This window comes from Rattus norvegicus, chromosome 7 (genome assembly GCF_021556685.1).
Source record: "Rattus norvegicus strain SHRSP/BbbUtx chromosome 7, alternate assembly SHRSP_T2T, whole genome shotgun sequence".
NCBI classification, from domain to species: domain Eukaryota; kingdom Metazoa; phylum Chordata; class Mammalia; order Rodentia; family Muridae; genus Rattus; species Rattus norvegicus.
Window position 1 is genome coordinate 130195062 of NC_141540.1, and position 23125 is coordinate 130218186.

General features: G+C 51.5%; 2 protein-coding genes across 12 annotated transcripts in view; both read left to right on the forward strand.

Annotated features, from left to right (window-relative positions):
• The window catches only part of Shank3 (SH3 and multiple ankyrin repeat domains 3), a 62297-nt gene extending 53342 nt beyond the window's left edge, over positions 1 to 8955 (forward strand). For 2 of the 5 annotated variants that reach the window (NM_021676.4, XM_087558857.1), the window contains 1 exon segment: positions 6446 to 8955. In NM_021676.4, coding sequence (NP_067708.2) covers positions 6446 to 7034 — 589 coding nt within the window. In that variant the 3' untranslated portion in view covers positions 7035 to 8955. 5 annotated transcript variants of the gene reach the window in all.
• A 7473-nt stretch (positions 8956 to 16428) lies between these two features.
• On the forward strand, positions 16429 to 22659 carry Acr (acrosin). Of its 7 annotated transcripts, none has more exons than XR_015623780.1 (6): positions 16429 to 16564; positions 17473 to 17679; positions 17879 to 18162; positions 20874 to 20941; positions 21069 to 21214; positions 21886 to 22659. XR_015623780.1 is itself a non-coding variant. In XM_087555711.1 (5 exons), the coding sequence occupies exons 1-5, from the start codon at positions 16488 to 16490 to the stop codon at positions 21981 to 21983; spliced, it is 783 nt and encodes a 260-aa protein (XP_087411837.1). In that variant the 5' UTR covers positions 16438 to 16487; the 3' UTR covers positions 21984 to 22659.
• The last annotated feature ends 466 nt before the right edge of the window (positions 22660 to 23125 follow it).

The window sequence follows — 23125 nt, forward strand, 5'->3', positions numbered from 1 at the left end:
CCTCCCTCCCTCCCTCCCTCCCTCCCTCCCTCCCTCCCTTCCCTTCTTTCTCTCTCTCTCTCTCTCTCTCTCTCTCTCTCTCTCTCGATCTCTCTTCCCTCCCTCCCTCCCTTCCTCCTTCCCTCCCTCCCTCCCTCCCTTCTCTCTTCCTTCTCTCTCTTCCTTCCTTCCTTTCTTTCTTTCTCTCTCTCTTTCTCTCTCTCTCTCTCTTTCTTTCTTTCTTTCTTTCTTTCTTTCTTTCTTTCTTTCTTTCTGCCTCTTTGCTCGATGGAAGGTCACTTAAAGCACAGAGCATATTACCTAGCCTTAATAACACGTATTAAGGCAACAAGCGGAGTAGGCTTAGTGCAAGCGCTGTGCCCGGAGGCAGATTCCATGGAAGTGCAGATCTACTGTGCCTCTGGCAGCACCTTGTGGTAACGCTCCATTTGTGCTCAGGGATTTCACGTTGCAGAGGTAGCCGTTTTCTGTACTGTCTTAGCTACCGCACATCTTCAGTATGTAAGTGACTTTACCGAATGTCATTTTAGCTTCGCTGAAGTACCTTGCACCCTGTCCTTCCATTTGCCTCTGTGTTTCTTGTTCCGTTCCCACTCACTCTTCTTCCCCATTTTGGGCTTTTGGTGGTTGTTTTGGAGAAAGGGTCTGGCTCTGCAGTCTGGGCTGGCTTTGATCCTCCTACCTATCTCCTTAGTGTGAGCTGTCACATCCTCGTACCTGGATGAAACAGTGGCCATCTGGACTGTGTCCTGCCGCCTACCACAGTGCTTTCGTTTCTGGCTGCAGGCATGGGGGCACTTGTGACTTTGTGTATGTGTAGCTTATTTCAGACCTGGTCTTTTGTCTGGTCTTTGTGGGCACCCTTACTTTGATGCCTGTTGGGGCTGTGCCTCAGCTCTCTCTGGCTTTGTAGCCGGTGGGGGCTGGAACCTAGCACTTGGGTCTTAACTTTGGGATAAAAACCACTAATGAGACTTTCCCTTAGAGAACTGTCCAAAGCTTGTGAAGTTCTGGTGTCTAGGTGTCACCCTGTCCTTCCCAGGACCTGTCCTGGCAGAGGTCACACCCCTGAGGCCCATCTCTGGTCTGGGCATGGTTCCTGAGTCTTACCTATCACGATTATCTCTCTCTCCCCTGGATGGAGTTCTTTCTTCACCTCCCTGCAGATGCCTCAGGCTGGGCCATGATCCGATCCGGCCACAGGGGCAGCTTTGCAAAGACAAGTTCAGCTTCCCCCGTGCTTCATGGGAAAAAGCTCAGTAACTCGTAGATCCACTCCTGTACACTGAGCCCGTCGATGGGCTTTGGTTGAAGCTGGAAGGTACATTATTCTTGGTGCTCTGCTGAGGTCTGTGATCCCGCCTTTCACTTCAGCTTGCAGGTCTCTGCCTGCTGAGAGCCCTGGGCTGCATCTTGTTCATCATTTAAAGCTCAGCCTTGGGTTCCACCCCTGTGGTGGAGCTCTGCCTGCCATTCATGCGACCTGCGCCTGTCCCTGGTGACCTGCGCCTATCTCTGGGTCCACTTGTCTTCTGGGTCTCACGTTTGGACTTGAATCTTACACGTGGTTGGAAACCCACAACCTCGCGGTTTTGCTTTGGCTCTTGGGGTCTTTCTGGGGAAGGGTGGTGGGGGTGGGACTCAAGGCCTTGAGCATACTAAGCAAGTGGTCAACCACTGAGCTACCTCTGCTTTGTTTTATTGAGATACGAGAGCTTTTTCTCTTTTCTTGAATTTAGTGTATGCGTGTGTGCGTGTGCGTGTGTGTGTGTGTGTGTGTGTGTGTGTATGTGTGTGTGTGTGCACATTATACACACTGCATGGCGTACATGTGGAAGTCAGAGAACGGCTTGTGGGAGTCAGTACTCCTGTTACTTTGTGGGTCCCAGGGACTGAACTCAGGCCTTCACCATCTGAGCCGTCTTGCCACCCCGAGATAAAGTTTGTCCACAGAGCTTAGGTTGGTATTGAACTGTGTAGCTTGGCTTAGCATTCAGTTTAAAATAAACCCTCCTGCTTTTGCCTCCCAAGTGCTGTTTCCCCAGCTGTGTCCTGGCATGCCAGCCGACTCAGTTTCGTACCTGGCTGGTCGTCACTTTTTTTTTTTTTTTTTTTAAAAAAACAAGGTGAAATGGCTTTGGAAACATTTGCTGCAGTACTTCACAGAGCCTTTAAATTTAAAAAAAAATTATCACATGTTTGTGTGTGGGTGGCCAGAGTGTGCCCTGTTCTTTAGACCTATTGAGGCCACTGCCGAGATTTCACAGGAGACCTACTTTCCAATCAGATTGCTCCACAAAGCCCTGTCCTGACTGTTTGCTATATAGGCCCTGCCTGCATGTTAAGGGTTTGGACAAATCCTAGGTTCTTGAGTACGGTTGGATACTGGGGACAGGATGTATCGTGTCCCTGCAGAGCACTTGCATGAAGTCATATGCAGGTGCATTTGTTAGAGCCCCAAACTCTGCTGGGAAACAGAGAGAGATCATAGAAGAGGAGACTTGGGGACACGGGGCACGTTAGTGTTAGGGACTAGGCAATGAGGAGTGAGGCCAAGACAGCAGAAGGGACGCATGCAGAAGCTTCAGAGCCCTGCCTGGTCTGTGTTCCTACTGAGAATTGTCCTGTAAAAAGGCCTCCGAGTTGCCAAAGGCCACAGGCCTAGGTCTGACCCACATGAGTGCGAAGGAGGTAACCCTGATGTAGAAGCCAGGCTTGAGTATGAAGGGACCTTTTCTTGACTGTTGGCACCAGTGGGCTGACTGAGGTAAGGGAGTCCCAGGAGGAAGTGAAGGGCCAGGATGTAGCCCAGTGGTTAGAGGGCTTGCCTGGTATGCATGAGGCCTGGGCTCTGTCCCTAGCAGAGAAAAGGGGGCAGGGAGAGTAGAAGAGAAGAGAAGGAAAGGAACAAAGGAAGGAGGGTAGGTGGTGAAAGACGCTGAGGCTACGAGGGTCCTGGACTCAGGGGACCAGGAAGACTTGGGTTAATGGGAGGAATTGATGACATTCCTCAGAGCTGAAAAGGTAAGGGAGTTCCAGTCCTTTTGTGGGTGTTGCCCACTGAGGCAGGGTTGAACATCCTGTATGTTAAAAGATGTCGGGGGTTGGGGATTTAGCTCAGTGGTAGAGCGCTTGCCTAGCAAGCACAAGGCCCTGGGTTCGGTCCCCAGCTCTGAAAAAAAGAAAAAAAAAGATGTTAGGAGATCCCAGTGGAAACCTTGAGCTCAGAATGCACCAGTGGGCACACGTCATTCCTGGGCTTGTTAGTCATAGCAAACAATGGGTAGATGACATGGGCTGAGAAGGTGCAGACCAACAAAGAGGGTGGGGTGGAGAAGCTATCCAGGAGGGAGGAAGCTGAGGGAAAGCCTCTTCCGAAGGGACCCCGGCGTACTGCCTTGGTGACTGCCAGGAGCAAAGGCCAGGTCTCAGTGGCTTCGAGTTCCTGGGGCAAGATCGAATGTCTTAGAGGGAGTGCCAGCCAGAAGCACTTTGGAGGGTAATGGATGCTATGAGGTGACCTCGTGGTGGACGCAACCTGAGAAGAATGTGATTGGCCAGTCACCAGTGGTGGCAACAGCCAAGAGTATGCAGAGATATGTTGACGTTAAACATGTTTAACATGCATAAACATGTTAAAATCAGATTTGCACACTTCTAGGGTTTCTGCCCTGGGACAACGTGGGTAGTGCTCTTCCCCAAGATGGTGTCAAGGAACAGACACTGATACCTTGGTCTCCCCTTCCTGTACAATACCCTTCCTTAGGCCTTCCCCCTGGGCCTCCCAACATCAGCAACACTGGTGGAGTCTTTGAGGGATATGACTGGCTTTCTCTCAACTCCCAGTCTCCTCTGAGACTGGGCTGCCCTCAGCCCAGGCCTCCAGGTCACCCCTGCCAGGAAGGCAGGCTTTGGTGCCATTCAGACAGGAATAGCTACTTGTCCTGGCTTAGATCTTTTGGGCCCAGAACTGCCCCACCGCACTGCCTTACGGCTGTCTTGTGCCCTCCAGTTCAGCTGCTGAAACCCTAACCGTTGGGGTAGGTCGTGCCTAGAGGTCTGTTCTGTGATGCAGGTGCTCAGGCTAGGGTCAGCGTGGTTTCTGGGGAAATGACCACAATCTGACCTCACAACTCTGCCTTTAGCAACACCTCCCCGAGGACCTTACCACCTCACCTCTCCTGTCCCCTCCATTTTGCCCCAAAGCCAAGGTGGCTCAATGAGGCCAGGGTCCACAGGAGTGAGAATTTCTTCTGGAGGCTTTGCCTGCCTGGTCCCTCGTATGGGCCTCAGATGCTTCTGGAGTCTATGTGTCGGTGGCACTGTTTGGCTTGTTCAAGCAGCTCAGCCCTGGGTCTGAGCACTTGGGAGGAAGCAGGGGGGACGTCGGAGGAGATAGCTGTTGGAAGTGATGGAAGTGAGGTCTGCAGGGAACGACTGATCTTGCACAGGGCAGGGTCAAAGTTGAAAGTTGCTGGAGGGGACATGTTTGTTAGCTCGCCCTTCTCTGTGAGATTTCACCTCCCGGGAACAGTTTGAGGAGGAGAGATGCACTTTGGTTCATCGTTTCGGAGATTTTGGTCCCCGTGGTGGCTTGGCCCCCATTGTTGTATCATGGTAGAGAAGGTTCAGTGAATCGTTTCCTGGCAGCCCGGGAGCAAGATGGGAAAGGAGGAGGGGAGGAATAAGGCCATCAAATCATGAAATCATCCATGTGTTGTTGTTGTGATCTTTATTTTTTTGGGGCGGGGAGGGAGAGAGTCTCAACAGGTAGCCTTAGCTGACCTGGAGCTTGCTTTGTAGACCGGGCTGGCCTCAAACTCGCAGAGATCTGCGTGCCTCTGCCTCCTGAGTGCCGGGGTTAGAGGTGTGTGCCACCGCCGCACCCGGCCCCACTCTGTATTAATTCATTGCTTAGGGCAGAGCGCTCATGGTCCGGTTACCCCGCAGTGATCACCACTGCACCTTCAGAATGCAAGCCTTTTTTTTGGGGCGGGTATTGCAGAGCCGAGCTATGTAAGGAGGAGAGGGGCTGTTGAGAAGACTCCTGCTGGTGTGCGATTGGTGCAGGTGGGCAGGAGCTTTCACCATCCTGAGAGAGGGCGTGGTGGGGGCAAGATGGCCGCTGGAGAGAAGTTGGTCAGACGTTAAGACTGACTGTCAGGTTGCGAGGCATCGCACAGTGCAGACAGCCAGCGAGCTACACCAGGAGGGCAGGCAAACCAGACGCCTTCTGTCCAAGCTGTCTCCAGTACTTTCTCTTCCCTGGTACCTCTGCAGCAGGTGGGCCTTACCTTCTGAGTTCCGACCTCCATAGAGTGTCCCACAGGGCTCCCTGAACGTGGCTGCCCGTTGTGTGGCTGTGACTGGAGGCGTTGTGGGCCTGGCCTGCTAACACTCTTTCTCATTGCTCTCTCCTGCCCATCTGCATGTGGCTGCTCTGTCTAGCTGCGCGGTGGTCCCGAGTGCCGGCTGTGTAAGTGAGCATGCTCATCCCATGCCTCTTGCAGATCACACGTTGTGCCTGGCTGCCCCCCTGGCTGTGCTGCATGGCTACGTGGGGGGGCTTTGGTGCTGACGACAGCTACCGAGGCTATCCTTGGACGCAGTGAGGGGTAGAGACGGGGATGAGGGGCTGTAGGAGTAGGCTTCCTTTAGAGCAGCCGCCTGCCTGCCTGCCTCGGGCTGGCCTCCCTCCAGCCAGGCAGGCTGGGGCGGGGCCGGAAGTCCAGGATCCTGGCAGGTGAGGCCGGGAAGTGAGGTACCATCTGCCTTGTGTGCCTGCCTACGTGCTACTGCGTTCCTGTCAGTACTGCGGCATGTCCGCAGCACATGTAGTCACCGTTGCTGCTGTGGTGTGCCCTCCTGTGCAGGGAAGACTGTCTTTCCTGTTAGCCGTGGGTGTGAGCCCTGCCTGGTGTTTGTCTTCAGTGTTCATGGACCTGTGCCACTGCCAGCCTTTAACATGACTCGGCCATCCCTGAAATTGGCCTTGGTTGCTCTGGCTCTCTTCAAGCTTGAGAACAGAGTCGTATGTGGGGAGTGGTGAAGATATTGTTCAAATCCTGTAGTCGGGAGCATCTGTGGATGGAACCCACGCCCAGAGGCCGTGTTAGAGGCTGGCAGGGAGGGGCAAGCAGCTTTTGTCCATGAGAGAGTTTCCTTTGGTGAACTGCCCTTGGGGCCTCCATGGAGAGCAGTGTGGGGGGACAGTCTTACTCTTTAGATTCCAGTCAGTTTAAGAACACCTCTCCCTCCGCCCCCCCCCCCCCCCCAGAGCAAGGCGCTGGTCGGTCCTGTCTTAGGATGGTTGTGTTTTTTTTTTTTTTAAAGAATGACCACAGGATATTCCTCCAGCCCTAGTCCTCCTGGCTCTGCTGCCCTCTGTCCATTCCGACTTTACTTTCCACCCCTCACCTGGCCCTCACCCACTCTCCCTCCGCAGGCTCTTCAGCAGCCTCGGTGAGCTGAGCACCATCTCAGCGCAGCGCAGCCCCGGGGGCCCGGGCGGAGGGGCCTCCTACTCGGTGCGGCCCAGCGGCCGGTACCCCGTGGCGAGACGAGCCCCGAGCCCAGTGAAACCCGCATCGCTGGAGCGGGTGGAGGGGCTGGGGGCGGGCGTGGGAGGCGCGGGGCGGCCCTTCGGCCTCACGCCTCCCACCATCCTCAAGTCGTCCAGCCTCTCCATCCCGCACGAACCCAAGGAAGTGCGCTTCGTGGTGCGAAGTGTGAGTGCGCGCAGCCGCTCCCCCTCACCATCTCCGCTGCCCTCGCCTTCTCCTGGCTCTGGCCCCAGTGCCGGCCCGCGTCGGCCATTTCAACAGAAGCCCCTGCAGCTTTGGAGCAAGTTCGATGTGGGCGACTGGCTGGAGAGCATCCACTTAGGCGAGCACCGAGACCGCTTCGAGGACCATGAGATCGAAGGCGCACACCTGCCTGCGCTCACCAAGGAAGACTTCGTGGAGCTGGGAGTCACACGCGTTGGCCACCGCATGAACATCGAGCGTGCGCTCAGGCAGCTGGATGGCAGCTGACGCCCCTCTCCCTCTCCTGTTCCTGCTGCGCCCTGCCGGCAGGGCCCCCACCCCTACTCCAGGCCGCAGGCTCGGCTCGCCCCCTACCACGGCGCCCGGGCCAGGAATGTTGCATGAATCGTCCTGTTTGCTGTTGCTTGGAGACTTGCCCTGTACATTGCTTAGTGCCCTCCCCTGCCGCTGAACCCCACCCAGCACACAGTAAGGGCGCGGACCAGGGGGGCTGGGTGGAAGGGGGTTGGGGCAGGGTGCTCTGGCCTGACCACCTCCTCCACAGCTCCTGGTGGCCATTCTTCCAGAGGGGGAACCTAGTCCAGCATGCGAGGTCAGGACACGCCTTGGTGACTCGGGGGGAGGGGGGAGACATTGGGGTTCTCGATAGGGGCCAAGGAGCCCCCTGTTTTACATATTTTAATCCACTCTATATTTGGAAAGAGAAAAGGAACAAATATCTCTGTCCGTAACAGTTCCCGCCCTCTTCCCCTCAAGTCCTCTCGCTGGTCCCGCCACAGCTACCCAGTCTTCCATCTCCGGCCCCTCACTGCCACCCCATATAGGGCAGGGGACACTCCAGCTGGCCTGGGGTTAGCCAGGGTCCTGGCAGCCCACCCTGGGGACCCCGGCTCAGCCCCCTTCCCTCGCTGAGCTATAGTATGCCCCACCCACCCTTTAGGTGCTGCTCAGGGGGACGGGTGGCAGGCATTGCCTGCTGGGCACTAGCAGGGCCAGGTGGCCTGGGAGATTATTGCCCTGGGGCTGGGCCCCGGTAACCCAACCCCAGCCATCATCTTCACAGGGTCTCTCCCAAAGGAGGGGTCTAACCTTTCCCCACTTCTTGGGCAACTACAGCAGAGAAGCCTCCCTGCCTCGCGCCCCAAAGACTCCCCAATTCCTGCCCTGTGTGTGTGCACCACATGTGTGTGTGCACGCCTGCGTGCTTGTGAAAATTGGGTGTGGCTGAGCGCATGGGTGCCCTGTATGTGCTTGATTGTGGAGTGGTCCCCAGGGGCTGTTCTGGATGGGTGGGAGGTTGAGGAAGCTTGCACAGGGGTGCATGCATGGGTGTGTGCCTGTGAAAGGGCCCTGTCTTCTCCAAAGAAAGGCTGTCCTGCTCTTGGGTCCTGCTGTTTTCTCAGCCTGTTCTCCCTGAACCTCACCCAGCTTAAGCAGGGGTTCTTGGTGAATCCTTTCAGCTTTGGGAGGCCTCAAGGGCTCCCGTGCAGGCAGCACCCCTTTGGGCTTCTAAGGGAATTGTGGGGACCACTAAAATCAGGCCACAACAGCCCTTGGAGAGAGGCAAAGACTCCTGAGGGTACCCTGGCCCCCCTTACTGTGACTCCTCACAACTCAGCAATGACCTGTGGGGCGGGGGGCCCTGGGGCATTTTTAAACATAGGGTTTGGAGTCTGGACTAAGCTCCATCCACGTCACTCACAAGTTTCTGTTTCTATTTCTAGCTTTTTTTAATAAAATATATATATATATATATATAAAAGACAGAAAACAGGTGTTTTCATGGCCCAGGGGCTTGGCACGCCGGTCTGTGCCCACCCGCCCCGCCCCACCCTGGCCCACCGGCCCCATTCCTTAGACACAGAGTCACGCCCACTAACCCTCTTACCAACAGAGCAGGTCACACACACAGCAGCGGTCACTGTAACAGACTGCCACATACACAGTCTCACATTTACCTGTGGGTTTTTGGTTCTGTTCAGTTTGGGTTTTTAACTTTACAGGGTCAGTTCCGCTTCATCCCCCTTTTGTATGGAGTTCCATCTCGGGGCTTTCAACCCCCTGCTCCAGTCCTGAGGCCTCCTGACCCTGACGTTGTGATACACCCCACAGAGATCTATGTTTCTTATATTATTATTATTAATAATAATTATTATAATATTATGTAATAAATTTATAAGAAATGAAACCATGTCTCCGTTTGCTTGCTTTAGGGTTAGGGAATAGGGCCTGTTCCTCAGACAGGTCCCACAGGCCCACGGCCTTGGGTCAGTGTGCTGTGGACTCAGCAGTGTCTTTGGAGCAAGCCTTTCTAGATCTTCTTGGTGGGTTGATCTCCTCCGGTTTGCTAGACCCCGGCTGGCTCAGGCTTTCTGCAGACTTTTTAGTACCCCGCTTTTTAAAAAAAAAAAAAAAGTCTAACTATGTCTGCGTAAGGATGACATATGTGTGTGGGAGGGTGCCCTTGGGAGGTAGCTGGTGTTTAAGCAGTTGTGAGCTCCTCAGTGCGGGTGCTGAGAACCGATCTCTGGTCCTCTGCAAGAACAGCGAGTCCCCTTACCTGCTGAGCCATCTCTCCAGCCCTGGGTAGCAACCTCTAGACTGGTGGTTTTCTGGGATCCCTGTCACTATTTCTTCTTTGCTTTCTGGTGCTGGGGATGGAACCCAGGCCAGGACTTTGCCAGTGAACAACGCCTCCCATCCCACTTTTAAACCTGGGACTTGGAACCTTCCTGCTGTGGCTAGTACTTTAGACTTCAAATCCTACATCCCTTTCTACGTGCTGGTCCTCTGCAGCTGTGTCTGGCCTCACTTCCCATGGGTCGATGCAGTGGTTTCCCACCTCCACTCCTACCTTCTGCTCCGACCCGCGCCAGAATGAAGCTGGTGAGTAGTCCCCTAATGTCCTTCTGGCCTCTCCTACACTTTCTCCAGCCTGCTGTTCCCAGCTTTGCTCTACCCCCGACCTACTGTGGCACCCCTTCAAGGTTCACTCTCTATTCTCCTTGCCTACATCACCTACCTTTACCACCCTTATTGACTGTGCCCTACATCCGCTCTTCCAGGGAACCCTCCTTGCTCTGCTTTTCCAGGGTCCGGATTGGATCCTCTGGGCTCTCACTATTGTCTCAAGTTAGAGGAGATTGGTGCTACTCACATCGCACTGTGTCTATTCCCTTAAGGATCAGGGCTAGCTTCTCAAAGATGTGAGGTGTACCTTTTTCCTGTTTCCTCTGGTCCGTGCACTAAACAGACTTGACCTTCAAGAGCACCTTTACAGACAAGGCCAGCAGCCAGCTGTCACCAGCCAACCACATAGCAGGGGTTGGGGGTTGGGGGTCGGGGGACACCTACACTTTGTGGTGTCAGGAGGGGCAGGTTAGCCATATGCACAGTCAGGTGAGCTGGCAGGAGAATTCCTACCCAACAAGAAGTTGGAGAGGGGAGTTGGGGATTTAGCTCAGTGGTAGAGCGCTTGCCTAGCAAGCGAAAGGTCCTGGGTTCGGTCCCCAGCTCCGAAAAAAAGAAAAAAAAAAAAAGAGAAGTTGGAAAGACAGCCAGGGATCAAGGGATATAATGGGCAGGGAGGGAGGGGCTTCAGAGAAAGCAAGCAGGTTCGTGGCTTGGTCATCAGGAATGCAGACCACAGATTCTGATGCTCCAAGGGTTATCCTGGAATCGAGGGTGGGGCTAAGGAGGAGCTGGTTAAGAGACGCAGGAGCAGAAGTAATACCGATAGCAAGGGGTGCCTTTGCCCTCTTCACCCAGGGGAAGCAGCTGCCTCAGGTGGCTTCAAGGAGGTGAAGTCTGGTGGCCTAGAGCACATGCTCCCTTGAAAGGCATGTGTTTCCTTGAAGCTGAATTACAAACTTAAACCTAGCTGGACTGTGCACCTCACATTTCCCCGTGACCCCGGGGTAGGTACCAGGCTTGCAGCCTGTTCTGGAGAGGGCTCATTCCGCAGGGACTTGTTTGGTCTTCTGGAATGTAGGCCCTGGGTCTGCGGACTCAGCCCTTAACATACTTTCTATATAGTTTCCGCTAGGTAACTTGTCTTTGACTTTCAGGTTTATAGTCACTGTACACCCGGGGTCAACAAGGCTGCGGTGCCACAAAAATGGCACACATGAACATTTAAGATACACGTTTTCTCTTAAAAGAGTTCTGGGTTTCCACATAGAGCAGAAGCCCCATCTCTGGGAGCCCTGTCAGGCAGTGTTGGGCCACTTGCTCCCCATGTACCCATCGAAGAGCTGGGTAGCAGTGGAAAGTAGAGAGCAGATTTAATCAAGTGGCAAATTGGGAAGGGAAATCCAATCTGACGTGGACTTGGGGCAGGAGGCAAGAAGCATGCATGTTAAGCAGTCCAGGTCAAGAGTGGACCCACTGGATCACTGTGTCAAATTTCATTTTTCTGAGGTGGCAAAAGAAGTTCTTACTGCACGAGGGAAGCAATGTAAAGACTCTCACAGTACAGTACGACGGTCCCCGCTTTAGGGGGCAGTCTATACCACCATAGGCAAACGTCCACCCTCCCCGAGTGATCTGTCTGCAGGGCTCTGCTGTTCGAGGCACCCAAAGCGGCTGTGGGTTTAAAATGATGGCTAGACGACCTCCAGGGACCCTTTCTGGGGTCCGTGGCAGGACAGTATAGAACTGACAGTAAGGGGCTGGGAAGTAAGAGGTCGGTGGGTCAAGTATATGCCTTGCAAGCAGAGAAGACCGGAGTTCCAAATTCCGGAAACCAAGCACAGCCGGGTGCGGTCGCCTGTGTTTGTGATCCCAGTTCTTCCGTAAAGAGAAATGGGGGCAGAGACACGTGGTTTTTCAGAAGCCTGTTTGCCAGCTTGTTCCCTAGCATACACAGCATCGAGCAGCAAAGAGAGGGCAAGCCCTGCTGCCCAAACATAAAGTGGGGCATTTGAGTGGTCATAGGCATAGGAATATTCAGGTATATACACGCACATGCACATGCACAGGCATACACACTAAAGTCCCAGTGAATGTGCCTTCAGCCTTCAAGGCTGATGTGACATAGGTGGATGTCAGTGGTTCTTAGACACTCTGATTTCCCTGTGGGCAGAGTCAGGCAGGCCTAAAGTAAACGGACATAGAACATGAAGGCAGGTGTGCTGGGCTTCCACTCTGCTTTAAGTTTTTTCATGGACCCAAGAGAGGAGTGTGTGCTTTTTAGCAAAATCAAGTTTCTAAATGTTTGTTAAATTTGTGACTTTATGCCCATTAAAATTCTTTTATCTGTAAAATTATCATTATTATTATTTTATTATTCTGATGTACTATCTGCAGTACTAATGGGGTTCGTTCTCTTTCAGTTTTTTTCAAGACAGGGCTTCTCTGTGTAGCCCTGGTTGTCCGAGAACTTGCTTTGTAACTAGGGTGGCCTCAAACTCAGAGGTTTACCTTACCTCTGCCTCCTGAGTGGTGGGATTAAAGGTGTGCGCTACCACACCAGGAAGATGTTTATTACTATAATTATTAATGTTGTAGTTCTGGAGTTATGACCCAAGGCCCTAAGCATGTCAGCGGAGTGCTCTGTAACGGAGATGTATCCACAGCCTTAACATCCAAAACTTAAGTTTAGTGTCACTGTTTGAATTCACGTTGCCATGTTATGAAAATGTTTTATTTGTTTGTTTATTGTATGTGAGTACACTGTTGCTGTCTTCAGACACACCAGAAGAGGGCATCAGACTCCATTACAGATGGTTGTGAGCCCCCATGTGGTTGCTGGAAACTTAGGACCTCTGGAAGAGCAGTCGGTGCTCTTAACCACTGAGCCATCCCTCCAGCCTCTTTTTGTTTTAGTTTTTTGTTTGCTTGTTTGTCTTTTTTGAAACTTTTTTTTCTGGTGTAGCCCTGGCTGTCCTGGAATTCCCTCTCTAGACCAGGCTGGCCTCAAACTGAGAGATCTGCCTGCCTCTGCCTTCCTAGTGCTGGGGTTAAAGGTGTGTGCCATCTGCACCCGGGTGCCATTTCTTTTTTTAAAACATATTGTTGCATATTCATTTATTTTGTGTGTTTGTGTGTGACCTTGCATGCCATGTTGCCCAAGTGGAGGTCAGAAGACAACGTGTGGGGGTTGGTTCTCTCCCACCATCGTGTGGGTTCTGGGATTGACCTGTGATCATCAGGCTTGGCGGTAGGTACCTTCCCTTGCCCACCCATTTTTCTGGGCCCCCTTTCTGCTCTATTTCCCAGTTGCTTATCAGGTACAACCTGGCGCCCACTTACAATAAATAGGCTTTCTCATACTCTGTGGTTAAGCTGAAACTTACTAACTCTCGGGTTGGTGGAAAAGGACTGTTTAGCCTTCGTATAGAGAAAACAAGACTTACAATCGAACATGAAGGTTAAGACAGAGGGACCTTACATTCTGATGCGGGAGAGAAGAACTCTCCTGATGTGGAGAAGAGGAGTATCTTTGTGATTCAGATAAAAGCTCCTGATGACTGTTGGAGCACTTGAGAGCCCTCCCCACAATTGACCTCAGCACTCCTGCACATTCAGGAAGAAGAGGGACCATTTTAGGACGTGCAGGCAACAGAGATACAAATCTCACGGCCCCTACCCTCACCCCTTTCTGGTCTTGAACTCATTCTGTGGGATTTGAACCTGTGGCCTTCCTCTTGCCCTGGTTTCTGGAACTGCAAACCTTCAGCATGACGTTCTCCTGGCATTTGGATATTTATGTCATACACGACTTTCTGATTTATATCACAAGATCTAGTTCCTAACACGTAGAATAAAAACAGAGTCATGTAAAGGAATTCGAGGAATTTGCTATTTGAAGGCTGGGCATTGGTTCACATTTTTCATTGATGATGTAAATTCGAAAATGAACATTCAGTATTTCTACAAACTAACGAGGAGTGGCAGAAGGGACGTTAATTACGACCAGAGATTATATGCCTTCTTCGTGTTAGCTGTCTAAAGTTATATAATGCCATCTCAGTCCCGTTAGCAGTTGCGTGGGATCAGGCACATATTACCCCGCCTGAGAAAAGTAGCCATTCCTGTGGCTGAGGGAAACATGCTTTGTACGTGTTAGAACTGGGGTCCTTTGACCTCCGAGGCTGACCTTTCCCACAGGCCACATTGTCACAGCCAGTTTAGCGGCTGTGACACAGGGCAGAACATCAAGGTGAGAGCCCATGCATTAGGGAGGAAGTCACGTACTAGTGCCTTGGCTTAGACTCTAAGTTCCTCTTACTTGTACTTAGGAGAGACAAGACCTCCTTAGAATATAGGGAGAGAACACAAGTCAATACTGAGGTAAGAGTTAAATCTTCCTGCCATTCAGAGTGGAAATGAGTTCTTATGAAGCTTGGCCCAGGATATCTGACCCGGATGGGGAGTAGGCGCTGACACACTTGTGGTTCTTAAGCATCAGGGCTGTGATGCAGAAAAAGAGTACTCGCTCTTCCAGAGGACCTGAGTTCGATTCCCAGTTCCCATGTCGGCAGTTCATAACTGCCCGTGACTCTAGCTTTAGCGACTCTAAGTGCCTTCTTCTGACCTCGGGGTACCCATACACACACAGCACATCTTCACAAAGACGATACGCATAAGCAAAAATTAAAAATTAAAACAAAAATAATTTAAACGAAAGCATCCAGACTACAAGTTGAGACATCAGAACACAGCCTGAGACAGGGTTGGGCAGGGGGGGGAGAGGCTCGGATTATTCAGCAAAAGAGATGAGAATGCTTGGTGCTGAGGTAGGAAAGATAAGACTTACTAGTGTTCTATTACTGGAGATATGCTTATAGCCCAAGAGGGAGGATGAGACCTTCTAGTCACTTACAGAGGAAAGACAAAACCTAGAAAGCAGTGCTTCTCAACCTTCCTTTTTTTTTTGGTTCTTTTTTTCGGAGCTGGGGACCGAACCCAGGGCCTTGCGCTTCCTAGGTAAGCGCTCTACCACTGAGCTAAATCCCCAGCCCCTTCTCAACCTTCCTAATGCTGCAACCCTTTAATATAGCTCCTCATATTGTGGTGACCCCAAACAATAAAATTATTTTATTGCTACTTCATTGCTGTAATTTTGTTGCTCCTAAGATTTGTAATATAAATATCTGATGATCTGATTACGCGACTCCCCCTCCCCCCCAAAGGGGTTTGCAAACCACAGGTTGGAAAACACTGCTCCAGGTGCATGACTGAAGTAATGAGTCCTGGTTGTCAGAGGCTCTGATGCCCTGTGATACTCAGATAGGATATGTAAGACCTCCTCATACTCAAACAGAAGATAGAGAGTTCTGTGATCCTTAGGCAGTGGGAAATAAGACAGGCAGAGATGATATTCTTGGAGAGGGGGAATGACATTTAGGTAGGGAGATGAGGCTACTCAAGCAGGGAGAGGAGACTTCTTTTAGGAGAAACGAATACATCTGATACTTCATTATGGGAGTCGAGACTCACAGAACATTCATATAGTTAAGGTACAGTCTGTACTCAGGTAGAGGATATAAGATCTCTTGATTCTTGTACAGAACGTGTGACAAGGTGCCACGCAGAAGAAAGAAATAAGACCTTGGGCCCTGATGTGGAAAAGAACAGTTCTCACACATGGAGAGGGGAAGTCAGCTTTCTGATGCTTAGGTAAAATATTCAAAACCTTATTGGGCAGCCTTGGGAGATGTGACCTTCTGAAAGCTACAGAATGAAGTAAGACATTCAGTTAAATGTGCCCAGAGAAATCAAGATTATCCCATCAGGGATTGGGGATTTAGCTCAGTGGTAGAGCGCTTGCCTAGCAAGCACAAGGCCCTGGGTTTGGTCCCCAGTTCAGAAAAAAAGAGAAAGAGAAAAAAAAAGATTATCCCATCAAATGAGAACTCAACATACAGGGGAAAATAAAAATGTCTCGATGGGTAGGAGCATTCTCATCTCGTGACGCCCCCTAGAGGAGATGTTAGCCTTTCCATGCTATAAGAGGCGGGTGGGGACTCACAGTCAAGGGGAGAGGATACCTTCTGACATTGTTACTGGGAAAGAGGAGCATCATAGTACGTGGCACGCACCTGTCATACTGTCTTCTGATAATCAGATATGTATAAATAAAGACGCTTGCTACTCAGGTAGCCGTGACAAGAATTCCGCTGCTCGAGTATAGACGCTCCTGTGTGGCTGTACTTGTGTACAAAAGAGGAGACCCGGAGAACTTCAAGAAGTATGTGATACTCAGAAATGGGCAAGAAGGTAGGCTTTGAAATCATAAGTCAAGAAACTTCAAAATGGCTCCTTGAAAGTGTTCTGGTAACCCCCCCCCCCCCACGCCCCTGTACTGATGATCCCATCAGTCAGCAGAACCCGATTTCTTTTCGATGTGAACATCTCGGATGTATTACCTCATTACAGGAGGGCCGAGCTGCTCTTCAGACCGTGAGCCTGTTGTGGTATCATCCTCCACAGAGCATATCCCAAACATTCATAAAGTGAGACGTCAGAAGGCTCGCCAAGGATGAATGAAGGTCTTAGGACTGAGGAAACGGGTTGGTCGCTCATGAGTACCTCACCACCCTGAGGCGGGAGAATTCACGCAGGAGGTTTGGATGGCACCTCAGCGTGGATCAGTTAGTCGAGGAGGCCTGCCTGGCCTAACTGCTGGGGTGGGGGTGGGAGATCACCCTGCTGATTGGCCAGAAGGCTGCAGAGCTTTGTGAGGTCACAGCTTGCAGGCCAGGTTAGGGCAGGAGTATGGTAGAGATGCTGCCAACTGTCGTTGCGCTGGTCCTGGCAGTGTCCGTGGTTGCCAAGGATAACACCACGTGTGAGTAAGTGTTGGGCACCTTGGTGGGTAAGGGTGCTCATGAATAACAGGTCCTATCCAGACGCCCTCTGTCTGGGGCTAGAGTGAGTAGCACATTGCCTTTGCAGGCTCTGGATAGTTTCATAGTTCCTGTGATCCACATCCCCAGTTCAGATCCTTCCTGCTTCCAGAACTGTGATCCTAGAATCATTAGGTTTCCAGCTGCCCCTGGCTTCCCAGGAAGGTGGGGTGAGGGGTGAGGATGACCCATTATTCCTAGATCTCTTCCCACTACCTCAGTGACTGACTTCCTTGCCTGTCAGGTATCGGGGCCTAAACTTTGGGAGCCCCTGTTCTCCTCTGGATGATTGAGGTCAATCACCTGTGTGTGAATTCAAAGGCATCGTATGCCTTTGCACCTCTATTCCACCCGAAGACTCTCATTCCTAAGGGACTCACAATGCAAACAACTCTAAAACTCTAGGTGGCCTCCCCCCACCCCCCATAAGTCCCCAGAACTTCCGGCTCAGGATCCCCTCTGCTTCTTGTGTGATTCTAATGCTCATGAGACACTGTATTTGCGTGCAATTATCTGCAGTTAAGATCTCCAGACCCAGCTCCACAGTTTCTACAACCTCCTTAGTCATGTGACATTTGCCTGAGTCTCCCATCCAAGATTGGTCCTGAAAACCATTACACCTCTCCGAAGCACTTTCGATTACCACCATGTCCAGGGGTTCCCTTCAATACCTTTAGGGCCCGTCTAGATATTTCCCGGAGACTGTGACCTCCTACATACCCTAGGCTGCCTCTCTTTCCCCCGAAGTCCCTCCCCATCTTTCCCAACCCTGTGTCCCTGCCTCCCCCCAGGTGTGGAGGTACAAAGACTGGATGCCTCTTCTTGGTTTGAGCAGTTTCCTGGTCTCTCCTCAGTGGCCCCTGTGGGTTACGATTCAGGCAGAACCCACAAGCAGGTATCCGGATTGTCGGAGGGCAGACTTCGTCGCCTGGGGCCTGGCCCTGGATGGTCAGTTTACAGATCTTCACGTCCCATAACAGCCGTAGGTATCACGCCTGCGGAGGCAGCCTACTGAACTCCCACTGGGTGCTCACGGCTGCTCACTGCTTCGATAACAAAAAGTAGGTGTGGGGCTCAGAGAGGGAGGTCTCTAGGGTAACCTTCACGGACAGGGAAGTCCCCCAGAGTCTCTGTGGAGCTCTGGGACCACATGGTCACCAGACTCCAAAAGGGCTCTGAGGGTCACACCACAGGTTTTTTTTTTCCCCCCCTCTGGCCAGTCTGTGAACGAGACCGGCTGGGGCACCTTTGTCTCCACAGAAAAGTCTATGACTGGAGACTGGTTTTTGGAGCCCATGAAATTGAATACGGAAGAAACAAGCCAGTGAAAGAGCCCCAGCAGGAAAGATACGTGCAGAAAATTGTCATCCACGAGAAATACAACGCTGTGACCGAGGGGAACGACATTGCCCTCTTGAAAGTCACTCCTCCTGTTACATGTGGGGACTTCGTTGGGCCTGGCTGCCTACCTCATTTTAAGTCTGGTCCTCCCAGAATCCCCCACACCTGCTACGTGACTGGGTGGGGATACATAAAAGATAACGGTGAGTATATGCTGGGCTCCTCGGTGGGCACTGGCGTCCATTCTCCTTGCTGGCTGTCTTTGCACGGCAAGGGTCACGATGTGTGGCTAAGCTGTTTTACTCCTCTCAGCATCATGAATAGAGTCTGGGCACAGACCCTTTCATGGCTGGAGAATTCAGGGTGAGGGAAGCTGAGTCCCATGTCTGAGGTCATGGTGTCAGGTTGTCAGAAGGCGTGACTGGCAATAGCCCAGCTATCTATGGGAAGGCTGAACGGCAGGTATAGTAGAACCTTGACATGTTTGTGAATGCAGCAATAATGAGTGTGTGTGTGTGTGTGTGTGTGTGTGTGTGTGTGTGTGTGTGTGTGTGTATCAGCTGGAGGTCCAGCTGGATGGATTTTGGACATTGGAAACTTGAACTGAAGCAGCCTTTGCAAAAGACCTCTGGATGTGGTGGTGTTGCCATGAGAAACACAAGGTGTTTCCCTCACTTGTGCACAGTTGAAGCCTCTCTGACTTCTGTGGTCTTAGGGGTGTCTTAGTTCACCATCAGCAGTCGGTACCTAGGCCTGTTCCCCTCTGTGGATAGTCGTAGCACCAAGACTCACTTTTCTTTCCAAATGATGTTCTTTACGTGGACCGGGAGGGATATAGTCGGTGAGTACACTTTTCCTAGGTCCATTAGTTCAAGACTCCTGGAAGGGCCCAGCAGATCTCTTGCTATTCAAGATGACCTGAGTGAGTAGGGGAATGTTTTCCGTAGTAGGCAAGCTGACGGGGACACAGGAAGTGTTCTAGAGCCACCGATGACTCCACAGTTATACCCTGACTCCCAGACCACCTCCCCACATCCTTAAAGTCTAGGGCCACTGTCAATACTAGAAGTAACAGGTCACTCTCTTAAGTCCCAACCTTAGGCCACAGGGCATCCCTGGGACAAGAAGACCTAATAGAACTTGTTCTCTGCCCATGAACAGGGCTTTTGTCTTCACAAGTACGATTTTTTTTATTGCCACATTAGAGATGTGAAATGTGACTGAAATTAACAGAGGCATTGGTTTCTTCTTTGGTTTTTGGAAAACTCGGCCTTCCTGATTTGAGACAATTGAGTCATTTGAGGCTTGCCTTTTTTCTTTTTTTCTTTCTTTTTTTAATCCCGGATTTCATCTCTTTTTCTAGAGGTGATCTCAGTCTTCAGAACTGTGGCTCTTAAGCTGTGGTTTGGGGGTCCTTCTGACAAACCTCTGCTCCCAAAGACATTTACATTCCGATTTGTAACGGTAGCAGAATTACAGTTATGAAGTAGCAAGGGAAATAGTCTCATGGTTGGGGGTCACCACGGTACGAGGGACTGTATTAAAGGGTCACAGCATTAGGAAGGCTGAGAACCAGTGTTTTTAAAGGTTTACGGCCCGCCCTGTCCTGCTTTAGTTTCCGATTGCTCCTTTGGTATGTGACGGCAGCTATCTGACGGGTGCGGGCATCCCATCCCATCTGCTGGTGCCCTGGCCCTGCTCAAGCATGCGCACAGCCCGATTCAGCCCTGTCTTATCTGCCCTCCGATCACTTACATAGCCCGTGTTCTTGTAGATCTTGGGTAGCTGGTCTCTGGTTCTAGAATCCCCTTAAATCAGTGGGGGTATCATTTTCGCCCTGCAGACACAGTTTCCTATCAAGGCCTCAGTCTTTAAAAATCCCTAGGCCCCAGACTCCCATGGCCTGTTTTATGTGCTTTGTTTTGCCTCCTTCATGAGTTTATCGGCTCTGGGGTTGGAAGCGCCACCTAGATACCGTTCCTTTAGCTGGGACTTTGAGGTCTTGTGGGCCTCTTATTTAAATGGACTGACACAGATGACTTTCGGTCTTAGCCACAGACCTAAAAATGTTACTCATCTTAATGGCCGGTGAGTTTGGGTTGCTGTGGTTATTTAAGTGTCATCCCCACCTCAGGGGCAGAGCTTGTGCAAACCTCTCAGTGATGCTCAGATGTGGGGCGGGGCAGGGTGACAGCTCTATTGAAAATGGAAAATGAAATAAAACATCCCATGTTTTAAAAAAAATCCTTTAAATACCCAAAGCTCAGGAAACACACGTTAAGCAGATGCCTCCTGAATGCTTGGCCCTGCATATACTGGCCCCATGCTTTTCCTATCTTATCCCCTGCACTGCCCGTGACATCTAACCTAAAGTGCCATGGGAGGGGGCTGTCCGAGCCACACCATGTGGCAAAGAGGCACAGCTGTGCTGGTTCTGATGCTTCGTCTTGAGTCCGGTACACGCCAGCTGCCTGAGCTGAAGCCTAACCCCAAGGATAGGGTCAGTGGTGTGAATGAGGCCTTGACTCAGTTTTCCTCTTCCAAAACTCTCCTTAAAGCAGAGCTGAGGCACACGGGAGGAATCTGTCTGAAGCTGGGAGGAGGAGTCCCAATGAAGTTGATAAAACAAAATCAAAACCAAAAACCACAAAAACGGGGAGGGTGACTTCTAGACACACGATGGAGAAGGAATGGTGTGTCTCAGTCATGGGTGTGGAGAGATGTGATCCTGGCCAAATTCTTGAAGTAGGTGGGCAGCGCTCCAGTCCCTGAACCAAAACCAGGAGGAAAAGGCCCTCGGACTTAGCGCTTGGCAAACAGTAGCTATGCTTATCAGGGAGAGCTACAGCTAGTCTACACATTTCCTCATCCATTGCTAAGGTAGACACCATCTCTCCTTCCTTTCTTCCTCCAGGCAAAATTCTTTTACCTCTACTCCCACCTGTCCTTTCACTGTGCCTTTCTTCCCCTCAGGAGTGTGAGGTGAGCCTGAGGGATCTTGGTTTAACCAGAGCACTGCATAGGATGGACGGAAATTCATGGTGGGGGAGGAGGCAGGGCTTTCTCCGTCTCCTCCTTGGGCACTGACCGCTGTGTGGCCTGGCTGCAGCCCCCAGACCATCACCTGTCCTGATGGAGGCCCGCGTGGATCTCATTGACCTCGACCTGTGTAACTCCACCCAGTGGTACAATGGGCGTGTCACATCAACTAATGTGTGCGCAGGGTATCCTGAAGGCAAGATTGACACCTGCCAGGTAACTTCCTTCTGGTACCCCAGACCCTTGGGGTCCCTCTTGGGATCCTACCCCACCCCCTGAGGAAAACCTCATTTTAAGTTCCGGATCTCCATCCTCTCCTCCCTTGACCCCAGGGCCAGCAGCTCCAGTGACTTGGGATAGTGTCTGCCATCTGTTCCTACTGAGAACATGTCGTCACACTTAGCATCTGACCCCAACATTAGCATACAGAACACATTGCCCCAAACCGGTCCTCTTTTCTTTTTTTGCATTTTTTATTGGATATTTTTAATTTACATTTCAAATGTTATTACCTTTCCTGATTTCCCGTCCATAAGCCCCCTATCCCATCCCCCTCCCTTTCTGCTATAAGGGTCAAACTGGCTCTTGAAGACAATGCTTTTCTCTTCCCCATAACACCAAGCTCCCAGAGCCACCAGTGTTCACGCATGCACGTAAAGCCACATGCATGTCTTTGTACGCTCATCTTATAGCAAGGCGTCTCAGGACCCCTTCCCCACCCACCCTCCGCATCCCAACGTATATTTGCAACACTCAACCTTACCAGTTGAGTCTAAGGCAGGCAGGAAACTATGTGGCCGCTGGCATTGTTCTCCCATAGCCCCATGAGCCTTCTGGGAAGGGAGAGTGGTTCAGGCTGAAAGTGACCCCTCTGTCCTTCTGGACAGGGGGACAGTGGTGGGCCTCTCATGTGCAGAGACAGCGTCGACAGCCCCTTTGTGATCGTGGGGATCACGAGCTGGGGGGTAGGCTGTGCCCGTGCTAAGCGTCCTGGAGTCTACACAGCCACCTGGGACTACCTGGACTGGATTGCTTCCAAGATCGGCCCTACCGCCTTGCACTTGATTCAGCCGGCCACCCCTCACCCACCTACAACCCAGCAACCGGTCATCTCTTTCCACCCTCCTTCGATCCACCCTCCTTGGTACTTCCAACACCTGTCTCCTCGGCCGCCTCACCTACGACCGCCTCGGCCTCTGCTCCATCAGCCGTCTTCAGTCCATACCTCCTCAGCTCCAGTCATACCTCTACTCTCCCTGCTCACCCCAGTCCAGCCTGTGTCCTTTACCCTTGCTGCGTACCACACAAGGCACCACACAACGCTGTCTTTTGCTCGGCGTCTACAGCATCTCATAGAGGCCCTGAAGATGAGAACTTACCCTATAAAATATCCCTCCCGGTACAGTGGACCTGTGAACTACCAGCACCGCTTCTCCACGTTCGAGCCCCTTTCCAACAAACCCAGTGAGCCCCTCCTCCATTCCTGAGAAAAGAGAAAAGAGTGAAATACACACACACACACACACACACACACACACACACACACACACACACACGAGGACATGCTTTCTGGACTTCTGTTTTCTCCAACTCAACCCAAATCTTCCTCCATCAAATCTACGTCCTCCCTCCTCAGCTCCAATAAAATGGAATTTCTCATACACTCATATTATTTTTTTTAAATGTTGGATTTTAATGCTTCAATAAGCAAACTCGGGTCACAGGCCAACCATGGTCCTTATCTGACCATAAGTAAGTGTCCTTACTTGACACCTTATTGATACTGACAGGTGTTAAATGCCTCTGTGTATGTAGCTGGAGGGTGGGGGTGAAAGTGCTTGCTCTACCTGCTAAGCTGACCAGAAAAGAAGGAGCAGGCTTCCCCCAGGAGGCCATTATCTTGATGCAACCTTGAGGCTGGCCCAAGGAGATGCATCTGTGTGAAAGGGCCTGGATCCCCAGAGAACAAGGGATGACCAAGCTGCTTGGAAGCCACCACTAATCTTACTTGTGGCTGATCAAACGTTACCTGTTCTGGGTTATTACTGGCCTTTAGCTAAATCTACTGGTTCCTGGACTCAAGCCCATAAGGTCCTCTTTGCTAAGGCTTTCCCAGGAATAACAGGG